Source organism: Cetorhinus maximus, chromosome 5, assembly GCF_964194155.1.
Source record: "Cetorhinus maximus chromosome 5, sCetMax3.hap1.1, whole genome shotgun sequence".
Lineage (NCBI taxonomy): Eukaryota > Metazoa > Chordata > Chondrichthyes > Lamniformes > Cetorhinidae > Cetorhinus > Cetorhinus maximus.
The window spans coordinates 151,229,846-151,247,676 of record NC_135883.1 but is presented as its reverse complement, the minus strand read 5'-3'; the positions used below and the strand labels follow the sequence as shown (position 1 = coordinate 151,247,676).

General features: G+C 45.0%; 1 protein-coding gene across 7 annotated transcripts in view; it reads left to right on the top strand.

Moving 5' to 3' along the window:
- Window positions 1-17,831, top strand: part of babam2 (BRISC and BRCA1 A complex member 2) — a 205,920-nt gene that overhangs the window by 78,298 nt on the left and 109,791 nt on the right. For all 7 annotated transcript variants that reach the window (XM_078542699.1, XM_078542698.1, XM_078542696.1 and 4 more), the window contains one exon: window positions 11,455-11,529. In XM_078542699.1, coding sequence (XP_078398825.1) covers window positions 11,455-11,529 — 75 coding nt within the window. The remainder of the gene's footprint in view (window positions 1-11,454; window positions 11,530-17,831) is intronic.

Below are 17,831 nucleotides of genomic sequence, written 5' to 3'. Positions count from 1 at the left end.
ATTGAATGGCAGAACAGACTCGATGGGCCGAATGGGCTACTTCTGCTCCTACACCTTATGGTAGCATGGTCATGCTACCATAAAGGCAGGACTGCCTTTAAATTCTGTCCTCGACAATGTGGTGCGCACTGTCTCAAGACTACCTTTAAATTCTGCTCTCGACAATATGCTGCGCACATCCCCAGGACTGCCTTTAAATCGAAGCCCTGACACTATGCTACACACTGCCTCAGGATTGACTCTCACTTATCCCCGACTCTACCTTTAACCCGGCACCCCCCCACCAACCCTCAGTCATGTCTCGCTGTCCACCCCTTCACTCCCAGGCTCCAGTTACCAGCACCCCCCACCCCACCCCCCGCCCCCCTCCCCCCCCCCAACCCCCAGTCAAGTGCCTGCCTTCCACCGCTTTCCTTGCCTCTGTCCGATTATGCCCCCCAATCAAGTGCCTGCCTTCTACCCCTCCCTTGCCTCTATCCAGTTAGCCCTCCACCGTCAAGCTTCTGCCTTTCACCCTTGCCTTCCCGTTGGTCTTGCCTGAACAGCCTTGGCACTGAGTCAGAGCTGCCCCAATTGCAGTGCAGTGAACAAACCTCGAAGTCGCGAGTGAAGTGCAGGTCACCGGGTGCACACCACTTACATCTGGTAGTAAATCAGACCGGCCTAATTATCCGCTGGCAGGGCAATTAGATTTGGAGTGCGAATGTAATTCCGACAAGCTGGGCTTTTAATGAGTATTCATGAGGTGCAAATGCAGTTCCTGACATGGAACAGCATGAAACTTGAACTGCCATGAAAGTTGGGAGGGGAAAACTCCAACTTATTTTCCTGTCAACGGAACACTGACTTTTGCTATCATGCCAAATTTTGTGTCCCTGCCCGCCATGATTCCCGCTGTTGGTGGGAGCGGAAATTCCCACCCAATCTTTGTGTCTACCCTGTAAAGCTGCTTCAGAATCTTATACATTTCAATTAGATCACGTTTCACTCTTTGGAAGAAGTTTAGTAGAATTTCAGCCCAATTTACTCAGCTTCTCATCATAGCACAACCCTCTCATCCCAGGAATCAATCAACGAGTCTTGGCTGTACTGCCTCCAAAGCATGTATATCTTTCCTTAGATATGGAGACCAAAACTGTGTTGAGTATCCCAAGTCTCACCAAAGCTCTATACAACTGTAGCAAGATTCCTTTATTCTTGGATTCCAATCCCCTTGCATTAAAAAACAACATGCCATTTGCCTTCGCAATTGCTTGCTGTACCACCATACTCAGGTTCTGTCCTCCTGTGCAAGCACACCTGAGCCTCTCTAACCATCAACATTTAGAAGTTTCACGCCTTTAAAAAAAAATATGCTTTTCTATTCTTACTACCAAAGCGAATAACCTCACACAGTTGCCTACTCACTCAACCTGCATTTATCTATTTGCAGCCTCTTTCTGTCCTCCTCACTGCTAACATTCCCACCTAACTTTGTATCGTCAGCAAATCTAGACGTTATACTCAGTCCCCTCGTTTAAGTTATTAATAGATTGAAAATAGCTGATAAACAAGTACTGATCCTTGCAGTAGTCCACTGTTAACTACCAACCAACCCGAAAATGTCCAGTTTATTCCTGTTGTCTGTTTTTCTCCATGAATCAGTCCTCAATCCATGCTGATTTATTACCCCCAATACCATGAATCCTAATTTTATGTAATAACCTCCTATGTGACTTCTAATCGAATGCTTTTTGAAAATTCACGTACACTACATCCACTGGTTCCTCCTTATCCATCTTAATAGTTGCATCCTCAAAAACCTCTAATAGATTTGTCAAACATTATTTCCCTCTCTTAAATCCACGTTGACTCTGCCTAGTCATATCATGATTTTCTAAGTACTCTGTTACCACAATACCTAATAATTGAATCTAGCATTTTGCCTATGACTGAGATGAGGCTAACTGGACTGGCCTATAGTTAGTTCACCATTTTCTCTCTTCCTCCTTTCTTAAATTATTGGGTTATGTTTGCTACCTTCCAATCCTTGGGAATTGTTCCAGAACCTAAGGAATTCTGGAAAATCAAAGCAATGCATCCATTATCTCTGCATCTACCTCTTTTAAACCTTAGGATGCATATCATTAGGTTCAGGGAATTTGTTGCCATTTAGCCCTATTAATTTGCCAGTAGTATTTACTTATCCTGACTTCTTTAAGCTCTTCATTCTCACTAGATTCTGTATTTCCCCATTACTTCCAGAATGCTTTTTCTGTCTTCAGCAAATAGATACAAAGTACATGTTTAATATCTGTATTATTCCCTCATCTCCATTGTAATTTCAGTTCTCTGCCTCAAAAGGTCCCCTGTTTACTGCCACTATTCTCTTATTTACATACTTACAGAAAAGTTAACAATCTGTTTTTATGTCTCTTGCTAGTCTACTCTCTTGTTCTCTCTCTTTCCATATCAATTCTTAGTCATCCTTTTCTGAATTCTAAAATTCTTCCAATCCTCAGGTTTATTCCCCCTTTTTTTTAGCAACATTGTAAGCCTCTCCCTTTCATTCTAATAATATCTTTAACTCTTGTTAGCCATGTTTGGAGCAATTTTTAGTGGCATTTTTGTGCCTTAAAATGTGCTTTTGGTGCAAATGATGTATTAATCTAGCTCTTGCTTGTCTATTGCCATATCTTTTAATGTTAGTTTCCCAGTCTACCATAGCTCTGGATTTAACTAAATCATTTTCAGACTCAATATAAATTTCTATATTATGGCATTCTTCCGTGAGGCCCCCTTACTACAAGATTATTAATTAACCCTTTCTCATTGCACTAGATCCAAAATAGCTTGAAACTCGATGGTGTTTGTGTTGGGATTTACACTGACACTCAATAGGGTTTGCGTTAGGGTTTACACTGACACTTGATGGGATTTGTGTTAGGGTTTACACTGACACTCGATGGCGTTTGTGTTAGAATTTACATTGACACTAGATAGGGTTTGTGTTGGGTTTGTGTTCCTTGATATACTGGTCTAGAAAACTATCTTGTTTACATCCCATGAACTCATTCTGCACGGTATCACTGCAAATTGGTTTGTTCGGTCTATTTGAAATGAAAGTCCCCCCCATGATTGCAGTATTATCTTTGTCTCCTGTGTCTCTAATTTCCTGATTTATATTCTGCCCTACATTACAACTATTGTTAGGGGCCTATAAACAATTCCCACCCATGTTTTCTGCCCCATAACTGTATAGATGGTGTTCCCAGTCAATGTAATTATATGAATCTCATATTTAAATATAACTGCTGTCATCAAAGGATATGTAACATCTGTCCACTAAACTACAACATATTTCTAAATAGTTGCTCTCAGAATGGAAAGCATTGGGGAGCTAATTTTCATGCTGTTCCAGCAACCCTACCCTCCCCACTCACAGCCCCTCCAAATAAGTTTGCTTTTCTTGCTGACTGTATTAATTCAGAATTTGAGTCCCTCTTAAATTATAGACAGAAACTCCTGGAACTATGCGTCTGGTCAATAATCATCCATAAAAGTTAGAGATGGGTATGTGATGTTTCAGGACTTTCAGCAAATACAAGTACCTGATCCATGCTGAACCTAGAATGTCTACCCTGACAAAGATGAATTTCTTGTTTAATTCTTGTATCAGTTCAATTGAGTTGTTCCAAAATTTCTATTTGATCTGTTTCAAAATGTCACTTGTCACTTCTGATTAAAACGTGGAACACACTGCTGAATCCTACATATAAAATGGAAAAAAATTTTGCCTCGACCAGAGTTACTTCCTAGTTTTACATTTAATTGCAGAATTTTGTGCACAAATTGGCTGAAGCAAAGGTTTGGGAGCTTTGTCAGAAAATGCCTGACCTTTGCCAAATCTAGGATGCCTGTATTGTCATGAATGATAAGTTTAAACCTAAATGATTTCCTTTGCTTTAATGAAGAGAGTCATAACAACAAATTCAGACACTCTGGATTTAACTAATCTGATCAACAAAACTTGAAAGAGCATACTGTCCAATTTCTGAGAGACTAATGCTGTGAAGTAAGTTTAGGTTTGTAATTGTTCTATTTTACCACGCTGGGCTGAATTTTCCTAGAATTCCACTAAGTGCAATAGCGGGTGGGTAAAATGGAGTCCTACCCGCCGATGAAAATGGCGGGTTTTCACACTGTATCTTCCTGAGCCCGCCTCATTATATATTCACTCCCACGAAACACACTGTTTCCATGGCGGTTGGGCTGTCATTTGCCCGCTCACCATCACCCCACTGTTGCATCACGCCGGCCGCCATCTTTAAAAGGCAGCCGCTAGCAAAGCGCTCATCGCCACCAGCTCACCACTGCTGCCTAGGAGACAAAGCCAGCAAAGGCAAAAAGACTGCAGCCCCCTGCTTCGACAACAGGTCCCTCGAGCGACTGCTGGATGCCATGGAGGCCGACCGGGATGTGCTCTAGCCCCGCTCTGGCCGTAGGATGGGTAGCAATGTCACCAACCCAGCTTGGGAGGCGGTGGCAGCGGCGATCAGCCCGAACGCTCTGCAGAGGAGGACAGCCACCCAGTTCCACAAAAAGATGAATGATCTACACGGTTCTGCCAGGGTAAGTCACTCTTTCCATCGCTCCCAACTCTCTCACTCACAAACCCATCACACTTCCACAGGCCCTCACTCACTGCCAGTGCAAGGGACATCACCATTCACTCTTTCACATGAACCATCATTGCCCTCATCCTGTCCATGGGACTACTCACCAGCCACACAGGCCAGGCATACTTATCATCTAGCCCAGCAGGTGTCTGAAACACTCTCCGCACCTCTATCCATGCAGGACAAACTGGCTCGCAACAGGAGGGAAAGGTCGTAGGCAGGTGGAGGGATGCCAGAAATCAAAGTTCCGACAGAATTCAAAAACAGAGCCATCTGGTTGGCCAGCGATGTCCGGGACCGGCCCTGCACTGACGGTGAGGTTGGCATTGTTCTACTAATTGAGGATCCAGCAGTGCAACATCCATCAGACAGCCGTGTCGTGAGTGATATGTCCCCTATCACAGGCCACTGCCATGCACTAATTATCTCCCCTTGCTTTCGCAAGCACATCTGCCAAACAGCCGACAGAGTCCATGACCCAGGGCCTCCAATCAAGCTGCGAAGAAACCTCTGAAGAGGAATCTGAAGGCATCCTCCCTGAAGTCCCATCACAGCGTTCACCCACACCCTCCACCAGCGCAGAGACATACACCTCAGTGGGGCCTAGCTTTACAGTAGCCTCAGGATCACAATCTGGTGAGCAAATCGCACTTTTGATCCACAGCAGGCGGAGGCAGGGACTCCCAAGGTCCCCGGCACTCAGAGGACTGCTGGAAGCCAGAACATTGCTGAGTCCAAGTCAGATGACGAGCCTGTCACAGTTGCTGCAGCTGCAAAGGCAAGGGAACAACAGAAAGGGATATCCGCTGCACTCCTCAGATTGCAAGACACGATGGAGGAGTCCATCCGTCTTCAGGCTGAGATGATAGCATAGGCATTGCAATGCACTGAGGTCAACGTTGGCAGGATGGCAGCAGCCATGGAGACCTCGATCCAGGACGTCACTCCTGCACTGCTGCGCAAGCTTAACTCCATCGCAGATGCCATAGTTGGCCTCCAACAGCGTGTATGCAAGAGGGGTCTGGGCAGCTCGATCTCACTCCAGCTACCCCTTCTGCTCACAAAGCCAGCCAGGGGCTCTCGAGCACCCATAGGGAGGAAGATTAGCAGGTGCATGCTCTGAGGCCATCCACCCAGGTGAATCTGGAATTGACCGCCCCATCTGACTCCCCTCTTCCTGTGACCTCCACAGATCCAGCTTCACAGGCTAAGGAGGGTGCCACTCAGCAGGACTCCGAAAGCAGGCTGGGGCCTTCCAAGTCTCGGCATTCCAGAGGACGCCTGCCAAAGTCATCACAAACAAGGCGTTACAGTCAGCAGGCTGCCTCCACCTCTGCTGTACATGTCCGGGGAGCACCAAGACGTAGCAGCAGGGTTAGGAAAGTTAGGTAAAAGTAGTTGCGCAGCCAGGCCACGGTTGTTGATCACTTGTACATACTGTTCACCATTGTCAATAAACTCCTAAGAATGTCTCCCTGCCTGTGGCTCCTTGTTCTGATGAGCAGTGTTCTTGTCACTCAGATGTGAAACCTTTCTGCACAAGATAAAAGGCAGGTGCCTCAGTCCAGGGCCTCTTCCCTGTGCTCTGTGCGGCCTTCAGACCACAGTGATGGTCCAGCCTCACACTCCCTGGAACATTACTGATGCCTGCACCTCGGCAGTGCTGGTCATCGCTGCCAGAATGTAGTGGGCAGGCGCCACAGAGCTCTCTCATACTCTCTGTGTGCTCAGCACCTTTAAGGTGAGGCTGGCCCCCATCACACCCTCATCTGCGACCATGCTGTGCACCAGCTCCTGAAGGGCTGAGGTGCTGAAGGCGGACACAGCATCGGATGCATCTAAAGTTTCATGACTGCGTCTCTGAGATGGCCCTGATCATGGAGCTTAAGCCTTCGGCCAGACAGGAGTCCGACATTCTCAGACTATGTGAAGATCTATAGAGTGCCCTCACTGCATGTTGCCATCATCCTCTTGTGATCGAGCAACTATTAGGGCCTCCACTGCATCTCTTTGACAGGAGCATCCTCACAGAGGGTATTGGTGCTGCAATAAGCCAGCCTGGAGTCAAACGTTCACAACTGCGAAGTGAGCATCTACGGGGACATGTCGTCATCCTCCTCCACAAATCTAGGGGTCTCCCGAGTGCGCCTGCCTTGTCTAGCCAGTGGGACAGCCTCACCTCCCATCGCCATCACCAAGGAGCCCCTCACCCTCATGTCTGTTGGTGTCCTCCTCATCAGAGGAGACGTGCAGCTCCTCCATCGCCTCCTCAGCCAGCTCCTCACCCTGTTGCAGTGCCTGGCTGTAAGGGCTCAGCATCGACGACGATGCGTGACACCCTCTCCGGACTGTATTGCAGGGCTCCTTCAGACCGGTCCAGGCACCGGAACTGCATCTTCAGCATCCCAATGGTCTGCTCCACCAAGTTGCGAGCTGCTACATGAGCCTCATTATAGCGCTGCACTGCTGCCGTCTGAGGCCGCCACACAGGTGTCATCAGCCACGGCCTCTGCGGAGGCCTTGTCCCCTCGGAGCCAACCCTGTAGCCTCTGTGGACCCTGGAAGACTGCAAAAACCTGTGAGCGACTCAGGATGCAGGCACTGTGCACACTCCCTGGAAACCTTGCGCATACCTGCAGGATGTGTTTCTGGTGTTCGCATACCAGCTGCATGTTCAGTGAGTGGAAGCCCTTGCGGTTGATGAAGTTCACTGAGTGTAGTAATGGAGACCTGAGTGCCACATGAGCGCAGTCAATCGCACCTGTGGGAATCCCGAATCAGAGCGAATCCAATGGCCCTTGCATCCTGGCTATCCCGGTCCCGGACGAAATGTAAACAAAGTTGTGTACCATGGAGAAGATGGCATCCATGACCTCATGCTTGCATTTGTGGGTGGTGGATTGTGAAATCTCACAGATGCCACCTGTGGAGCCCTGAAAGGAGCCACTGGCATAGAAATTGAGTGCCGCGGTCACTTTTACAGCCATTGGCAGTGGATGCCCTCCATGTCCCCTTGGCGCCAAGTCCTGCAGTAAGTGGCAGATGTAAGCTACGAGGTCCCTAGACACGTGCAGTCATCGGCAACAGTAGTTCTCAGTCATCTGCAGGAATGGAAGGCGGCGACTATAGACCCTGGGTGTCACTAGGCACCAATCAGCCACGGCTCGCTGTCGCTCCTGGGCAGTGTGTGTGGGAGCCCCTGCTGCCCCTTCTTCATGAGGTTACTGCTCCTGCCTTTGCACGGCCAGGTGCCTCAGTCGCTCTCTCCTCCGACTCCTACAGTCTCTGTAGGCCATCAGGCATACAGCTAGGTCACCAGGATCCATGCTCTTGACGTGGTCCTCCTGCAGCATGAAAGAGAGAGAGAAACATGGTTATCATGGCTGTACTTAGCACCTTTCCTGGCCCTGTGTGACCGCCCCTTAACGCTTACCAGAGAGTGCTGGTCACCCCTCGGATGGCCAGAGATGAGTGTGTTGCATGGCTGCCCTGTCAACCTGTGACATGGGAGACACTGGTCAAAATCAGGATGCTGAGATTTCAAGGGGCTGTGAATGCCTCTAGCAGTGACTGCTACATGGCCAGCATTGGCGAGGAGGTTGCACAACTTGTGCAGTCCAACTGCTCTGCGGCCCAATAAAGTGGTGGCGGAATCGAAGTCTGTGCGGGGTGGGGGGAAGGCATGGAGCGCTTTGTGGCCCTTCGGTGCCTCCGCATTGCTTGCATGGGCGGGCAGGCTATGAGCCTGACCCCAATCGTATCACTGTGACTGTGCCTGACCTGTCTTAGTTGCAGAGGCATGGCCAGTTTATACAGGTGTCCCTAATGCATGGCCACTTCCCTCGCTTACCCTGCCCCCACCTTGATTACCTGTGCGCGGGATACAGTGCCAGGGCAACACTTGACCCCCCTGCTCAGTAGTCACCTCCGAGGCTGGCCAGCATTTGCCCCCAGACACCCCTACCCCTCAGCAGTTGCCTCCAAGGTTGGCCAGCACTTGCCCCCAGACACCCCCCCTCAGCAGTCACCTGCAGGGCCCCAGTCATCAGTTTCTGGCGTAAACAACGGGCGAGCTATGGAGATCGCAGCTGCTCACTCACCTCAGTTCCCCCAAAGTGAAGGCCGCAAAATGCACTTCGCCTGCATGCTGTTGTGAAACACATCGGCGTGCTTTCCCACTGACGTGGACGGGTGATACGGCGGGGTTCCAAGAGCCTGGCGGCATGGACTTTTAATTAATTAATTATATGCCAATGTATTACTATTAGCTCCCCACCGACCGGTGGTGGGAAACGTGGCCAACCATTGGCGGGCTGAGCGGAGGATTGCGACCTGCCTTCACGCCGTCGTGAAGTGGGTCCCGCCATATTTTCCGCACACGCCACTTATCACGCCCGCCATTAGCGGGCTTAGAAAATTCCGCCCAGGAGGACCACGTCATGGGGAATGGGAATAATGCATCAAATTCCAAGGCAGAAGCAATAGTTCAAATTATTCCAAACCCATTTAAGAATAAAATCAGACCATCCTGTGAAATAGTTGCTTCTGATATGTCTTATTTGAAGAATGGTGGTGATGGAGTCAAAGATACAGGGTCTTGCTTGTATAAATAGGTATACAATTATCTGACTATCTAATATTAGAGCAGGCTGACACTTCTATTCAGTAACTCAAGACTTTTACTTGTACCAAGCCTGTGATAAAGTGATAACCCAGTATCCTGCTCAGAATTGTGGTAACAGAGCACATTTGTTAGTCAGTTGGACTCTCATTTGCAGAAACCCAGAAAAAATAGACCATTTCAGTAATTCCCTTTGCAAGTGTGTTTCTACACTGCTGTACCTAATTTATTTCTATAATTTGAACATTTTGTTACATTCTGCTGTACTGTGTGATCTGAAAACACTAATAAATTTATTCCTATGAAAAATGTCAAAGTATTGTAAGTCATTAATTCATATTGCCAAAGCCATTTCAAATTGCTACCTATTGTAGTTATGCTTCCTTGCAATAAATAGAGAAATTACTATCGGATGAGTGGAGTAACCCAGCAATAACTTGCTTTTGTATAGCAACTATAAAGTAGTAACTGCCCCAAAATTTTGCAAAAGAGAAAATAGGCAATGTTCAAGATGAATAAGGCATGGGTTTAAAGCTCAGCTTGGGGTCAAATAAGCTGCAGAGATTGTGCACTGTGGTTCATGCAGGTGATAAGCCAAGGAATGGAATCCAGGGTTCAGAATGCAATTTTTGGTCAGAGCAAATCAAGGTAGCTATGGTGGTATAGGTTGAGGCAGAATTATTGGCCAGGACACCAGGACTTTCTTAGAAAGTTATTTATTCATATCTGGGATATGGCTTTGAATCCAGCCTACTAAAGAGAAGTGGAGAATTATAACTTTTGTTTGAAAAAAGGTATGTGCACTTTGAAAAGGTGTTTAAATACAACAGAGTCAGCTTGATTGTGTTAAGCATTATTAGTGGATGTCTCAGGTATTGGATTCCAGTTTCTGAAACCAACTGTCCATTTAGATGTTGAATGTTGCTTAGTGCTATGATGTGGCAGATGATGTGTGTCAGGCGGACCAAATCCGCAAGGGAACTTGGTCACGCTATCACAACAGTTTCACAATTTGTATTTATTATGAGAAGATGTGTGCACTGAATTCAGAAGTATTGAGTCCACTAAGACCTTTACAGATTTTAAAAATTAAATTAAAATATTTCTTAGCAAAATAAAAGATTTCAAGGACATACATAAGACAATTACTTAGCACTATAACAACTCATAAAATCCCTAATTAACCTGACTTCCAGTTACACACCCTCTTTAAGGCAACAGTCCAAAATAGATTTTAGATTTTTTTTAAAACAGCAAGTTAACACAGCACCCACTTGACAGTGGAATTCCAAATGGCTTTCTCCAACTTTAGTACTGGATACGACAGACTTATGCACAAATGGCTGGAGGCTTCTTCAAGACTGTTTGACACACACCTGTTAGATCTTACATGGCCTCCAACATAGCCTTTCATTCTCCTTTATATATGTTTCTCTCTCTTTAATATGTAAATTCCATTGTTCCATATGCCTTTGGAACTGTACCTTTCCCATAACATAAAAATCTTCATGTTGCCAATATTGTCCGTAAAACTTTGAGAAAATAAATACACTCCTTAGCCTTGCTTATCTGGCTAGTTGTAAACAGTCTAACATCCCTTTGAAATCCAAACAATCCCTTCACTCATCTAAAAAATGCAAATTCCCTTCACACATTACATGCTAAGACAGCATTCATTAGCATTTCAAGCACATTTCTACACTTAGCCTCTTTTGATAATTTTAAGCTTGCAATCTGCCTGACTCCAAAAGTAATCAATCATACTGACAGAATCATATACACTCACATTCATATACCTACTTGACAATCAACCAGAAAAATGATATGAAAAGTAGTATACTTTCGTATCACTTAGAGGAGTTTAGGTTTCCATAAAAATGAACTGTCTGGGGGTCTTTGTTTTGTATATTTATAATAGAAAAAATCCTAACTGTGTTGATGAAATTGGTAAGAGTGTACATTATTTATGTTTCATCTATTCAATTTGTTTGATGTGCTTTTTATATACGGAATGAAAGTTGTGCTCTCAGAAGTTATTATATGCAACGTTATCCAGTGAATACATAGCCACATGATGCATACTGCTATATTTCACAGTCTTACTTTTAGTGATAATGGATACACAAGAGCTACAATTGAAGGTGATATAATCATTTTTTCCTGTCAATTCTACAGACTGGCGAATTTTCCGCACGTTTCCTTTTGAAGCTTCCAGTGGATTTCAGCAATATCCCAACATACCTTCTCAAGGTAAAGTCCTCTACATATTCAGGACAAAATCAAGTTGTGTTTAAAACTGGCACTTCACATAAGTGGCCATATGCTTTAGTTTTACCCTTGATCAGCCCAAACATCATAAGGTAGTTAAATGAGGTATATTTTTTGCAAGAAAATTTATTTTGGATGGATTCTTGTTGTGGTGTCTGGTACCAATTTACTCATTGGGTGGGTTGTGCTGTGGGGAAAGTTTAACTCATGGGCTTGGGGAGACAGAAAAAAGAGGAAACAGAAAGGAAAGTTTAAAAAAAAGCCAAGGAAGGCAACAAAGAGAAAACAGAGCTAATAAAGTACAGCTTATGAGAAAAATGAAGGACTAATATTACTAAGATAAAAATTGAGATCAACGTTGTATGGTATGTGGGTGAATTCCTGAATAAAATGTTTCAAAACAAATGGCAAGTTAAAAATGATAATAACTGTGGAGTGGCGTGATACAGTAACTATAATGGAGGCATAGCTTATGTTTGACCAGGACTTGGAATTCCATATTTCTAATTATAAGGAATAGAGTGGTATGGTAGTATCAATAAAGGATTCTATCACAGTAGTAAAACATTAATATCTAGGATGTTGGCATATGGGTATCCATATGGACAAAGTTAAGGAATACAAAAGGGAAAAGGTACAATTGTGAATATGCATAGAGATGAAATTGGGAAGATTTGCTTACAGTTCAGCAAGTTTAAAAAAACATTAATTTTAACTATTGTAAAATAGATTGCGATTAAGTTGAGGCATGTGGTCAAAGCTGTTAGTGGGTTTTCATTTAAACCCATCCAAGTCTGCTTGTCAAGAAGGGAAAAAGCATGTCTGGCTTTAGTTCCAGTTCATGAAGTGTGCCATATAGCTGAAGTGAGAGTAGGCGACTCAATACTGGGCATCCATGAGGCGCTGTGGGCCATCAGCATCAGCAGACTTGTACTCGAACACAATCTGTAACCTCTTAGCCCAGCCTCTTGTACCTTTTCCCTTTTGTATTCCTTAACTTTATCCATACGGACACCCATATGCCAACACCCTAGATATTAATGTTTTACTGCTGTGATAGAAACCATTATTGATACTACCATACCACTCTACCGTTACCATCAAGCCAGGGGATCAACCCTAGTTCAATGAAGAGTGCAGGAGGGCATGCCAGCAGCAGCACCAGGCCTACCGAAAAATGACGTGTTAACCTGGTGAAGCTATAGAAAAGCAGGTCTACTTGCGTGCCAAACAGCATAAACAGCAATTGAAAGACGGAGCTAAGCAATCTCACAACCAATGGAACAGACCGAAGCTCTGCAGTCCTGCCACATCCAGTTTGAATGGTGGTGGACAATTAAACAACTCACTGGAGGAATTGGCTCCACAAATATCCCCATCCTCAATGATGGAGGAGCCCAGCACAGCAGTGCAAAAAAAAAGGCTGAAGCATTCGCAACAATCTTCAGCCAGAAGTGCCAAGTGGATAATCCATCTCGGCCTCCTCCGGAGGTCCCCAGCATCATAGATGCCAGTCTTCAGCCAATTCGATTCACTCGCGTGGTATCAAGAAATGGCTGAAGGTCCTGGATACAGCAAACGCTATGGGCCCTGACAACATTCCGGCAATAGTGCTGAAGACTTGTGCTCCAGAACTTGCTGTACCCCTGGCCAAGCTGTTCCCGTACAGCTACAACACTTGCATCTACCTGGTGATGTGGAAAATTGCCCAGGTATGTCCTGTACACACAAAACAACCCGGCCAATTACCGCTCCATCATTCCACTCTCGTTCATCAGTAAACTAATGGAAGAGGTCATCAGCAGTGTTATCAAGCAGCATTTGCTTAGCAATAACCTGCTTACTGACGCCCAGTTTGGGTTCCGCCAGGGCCACTCAGCTCCTGACCTCATTACAGCCTTGGCTCAAACATGGACAAAGAGCTGAACTCAAGGGGTGAGGTGAGATGACTGCCCTTGACATCAAGGCAGCATTTGATGAAGTGTGGCATCAAGGAGCCCTAGCAAAACTGGAGTCACTGGGAATCGGGGAAAACTCTCCACTGGTTGGAGACATACCTAGCACAAAGGAAGATGGTTGTGGTTGTTGGAGGTCAGTCACCTCAGCTCAAGGACATCACTGCAGGAGTTCCTCAGGGTAGTGTCCTTGGCTCAACCATCTTCAGCTGCTTCATCAATGACCTTCCTTCCATCATAAGGTCAGAAGTGAGGATGTTCGCTGATGACTGCACAATGTTCAGCACCATTTGTGACTCCTCAGATATTGAACAATCCATGTCCAAATGCAGCAAGACCTGGACAATATCCAGGCTTAGGCTGACAAGTGGCAAGCAACATTCGTGCCCCACAAGTGTCAAGCCGTGACCATTTCCAACAAGGGCGAATTCAATCATCGCCCTTGATGTTCAGTGGCATTACCATCACTGAATCCCCCACTATCAACATCCTGGGGGTTACCATTGACCAGAAACTGAACTAGACTAGCTATATATATATATATATATATATATATATATATATATATATATATATATGTATATATATATACTGTGGCTACAAGAACAGGTCAGAGGCCAGGAATTGTGCGACAAATAACTCATCTCCTGACTCCCAAAGCCTGTCCACCATCGACAAGGCACAAGTCAGGAATGTGATGGAATGCTCCCCACTTGCCTGGATGAGTGCAGCTCCTACAACACTGAAGAAGCTGGTCACTCTCCAGGACAAAGCTGGACACTGTCCAGGACAAAGCAGGCCACTTGATTGGCACCACATCCACAAACATTCACTCCCTTCACCACCGATGCACAATAGCTGCAGTGTGTACCATCTACAAGATGCACTGCAGGAATTCACCAAGGCTCCTTAGATAGTACCTTCCAAACCCATGACCGCTACCACCTAGAAGGACAAGGGCAGCAGATAGATGAGAACACCACTCCCTGTAAGTTCCCCTCCAAGTCACTCGCCATCCTGACTTGGAAATATATCACTGATCCTTCACTGTCGCTGGGTCAAAATCCTGGAACTCCCTGCCCCCCGCCCCCATCCACCCACCCCCAACAGCACTGTGGGTCTACCTATACCACATGGACTGCAGCAGTTTAAGAAGGCAGCCCACCACCACCTTCTCAAGGACAATTAGGGATGGGCAATAAATGCCTGCCCAGCCAGCGAAGCCCACATCCCATGAATGATTTTTTTAATTTGGAAAATACCAACCATATCTTAGTTGGGTTAAAAGCCCATAACTTTGTTGGGTTTATAGTCAAAATTGGAGGATAATAAAACGTCAGAGATAGAGGTGTTCCTCTGGAAAAGGGTAGTGTTCAGATGGTTAAGAAGATCTGACGTAAAATCACCGGGGCGGGTGGAGGGTTATGTTGGCACAAATGGATTAACAGTGAGGAATCTTCAAACATGAGGTGGTGAGTCCCAAATTGATACATTCCTGAAGATGAAAAGGAATATATCAAATGACAGATTTCTGTAGAGAAATCGAGAGATTGAAACTAAACTGAAAATTGGAAGCCTGATAAAATTTTGCAGAAGAAAATTGTGAGGAATATAGAAAGAGTAATGAGGAGGTAAAAAGGGGGATTGGAAGGGAAGATGAGGAAGGCCTGTATAACAAAGGAAGTTGTTAGGGCTTTTATGAGCATAATGAACAATAAAAATAAATTAAAGAATGTGTAGGATAAAGGGAGGGATCTGATTTTGGAGGAAGAAGGTGCAGCAAAATAGGAATTGGTTCTTATCAATTTTGAATTCTACTAAATTTTAAGTTACCAATCTTGATCTGCAACTCCAGGACTTTGAAGAAAATCAGATGGGAGATAGCAGTGAACTTGATCCACAATTTGTCAGTCTTCCTTAGATATGCAAATTGTGGTAGGGGGCTAGGATGGCTAATAAAACAAATTCGTTAAGAAGGGACACAAGGATAATGCAGCATAGATTCACTACAATGATGCCAGTGATCAAAAACTATAGCTATGAAAACAATTTATAGTTTTAATTATGAATAGTTTTGTTGCTCTGAATAGGGAGTTGATGACAAGGAGTCAGTAATTTAATAATGACACTGTGTGAGGAGACAACTTTTTATGTGGATTTGTTCAGCATTGAAAGGAAATAGTTGAATATAGTTGATGCAGAACAATGGGTAGAGAGCAAAATTATGGAACAGTTCTGGATTGCTCTAGTGAAGATCTGCCACTGACACAATGGGCACTTTGGGGAATAAAGGAGTTTCTTTTGTGGGCTGTAAGCTTCTATGGTTCTAAACTACATATAACTATCAGCTATTGATTTGATTATTGTACGGTCTTGCAGTATAATTCGCATTTTAAATAATCTAAGCCCAAGATTCTTGCCTGTAACTGGACGTGTAGAAGGACAACGTTTTATCCTCTCAAATCCTAGGATCAAGGCAGTTTGCTTTGGGCTGGGAAGTATACTGTCCATTTTTCAGTTTGTCCGGGATGTTTGTCCTTAAGATTTTATAGGAAAAATATGAATTTTCAAGCATATTTAACCACAGTGTTTAGGGACTGGCTGCTCCAACAGAAGGAGACTAAAAGCATTAATAGGTTTCCTATTTCCCTAACTGCCTTTGGAGCAACAATGGAACCAGCTTACATCTCCTATTTGAGCTTACATGCCCCAATTGTTCTGCTGCTGGTGCATCCTTATGCCCACTCAGAAACTTTGACTCCTGTCGTTTCTCTTTAACTCCCTTTTCTAGTATGACTATTTGTGGTCTGTATTTCTACTATTCAGTGTTTCAGACCACTATTTGTAACATTATACATAATTTAGTATGTGACATGAAAAAAGATTTTGGCTATCTATAATTAGATCAGAGTTGTTGGGTAAGTTTCTATTTAGTGGATATTCTTCCCACCAGGAAAGAATAAACAATTCTAAAAGACACAAACAATTCTTAGTATTCATATTTTAAAATTTCTGAACTTCCTTCAGTAGTTTTGCAGTAGCTAATACCTAGTCTCTGAATGTCCAGAAACTGTGGAACTGAATTTCCACAGTGGATATTTTGCTTTTCTGTTGTAGCTTTAGCAGAAAAGCCACAAAAGCATGGGAAAACAGTGTAAATGCTATTTTTACAGAGCGCATACAAATCATCCACCAAAAATTATGGCAGATGTTTGGGAGAACCACTGCAAAATTTTACCCATGTGTGTTTTACACTTACCGTTGGTCCACTCCATCCAGGATAAAGCGGCCCACTTGAGTGGCACCCTATTCACAACCTTAAACATTCACTCCTTCTACCAACAACACACGGTGGAAGCAGTGTGTACTATTTATAAGATGCATTCAACAACATCTTCCAAACCCATGACCTTTACCACCTGGAGGGATAAGGGCAGCAGACACAGAAGAACAACACCACTTGCAAGTCCCCTTCTAAGCTACACACCAGTATTTTTTAAAAATTCATTCGCGAGATGTGGACTTCGCTGGCTGGGCCAGCACTTATTGCCCATCCCTAGTTGCCCTTGAGAAGGTGGTGGTGAGCTGCCGCCTTGAAACACTGCAGTCCATGTGGTGTAGGTACACCCACGTTGCTGTTAGGAAGGGAGTTCCAGCATTTTGACCCAGTGACAGTGAAGGAATGGCAATATATTTCCAAGTCAAGATGGTGAGTGACCAGGAGGGGAGCCTCCAGGTGGTGGTGTTCCCATCTATCTGCTGCCCTTGTTCTTCGAGGTGGTAGTGGTCATGGGTTTGGAAGGTGCTGTCTAAGGAGCCTTGGTGAATTCCTGCAGAGCATCTTGTAGATGGTACACACTGCTGCTACTGTGCGCTGGTGGTGGAGAGAGTGAATGTTTGTGGATATGGTGCCAATCAAGCGGACTGCTTTGTCCTGGATGGTGTCCAGCTTCTTCAGTGTTGTAGGAGCTGCACTCATCCAGGCAAGTGGGGAGTATTCCATCACACTGCTAACTTTTGCCTTGTAGATGGTGGACAGGATTTGGGGAGTCAGGAGGTGAGTTCCTCGTCGCACGATTCCTAACCTCTGACCTGCTCTTGTAACCACAGTATTTATAAGGCTAGTTCAGTTTCTGGTCAGTGGTAATCCCCGGGATGTTGATAGTGGGAGATTCAGTGATGGTAATGCCATTGAACATGAAGGGGCGATGGTTGAATTCTCTCTTGTCGGAGATGGTCATTGCCTGACACTTGTGTGGGGCGTGAATGTTACTTGCCACTTGTCAGCCCAAGCCTGGATATTGTCCAGGTCTTGCTGCATTTGGACCT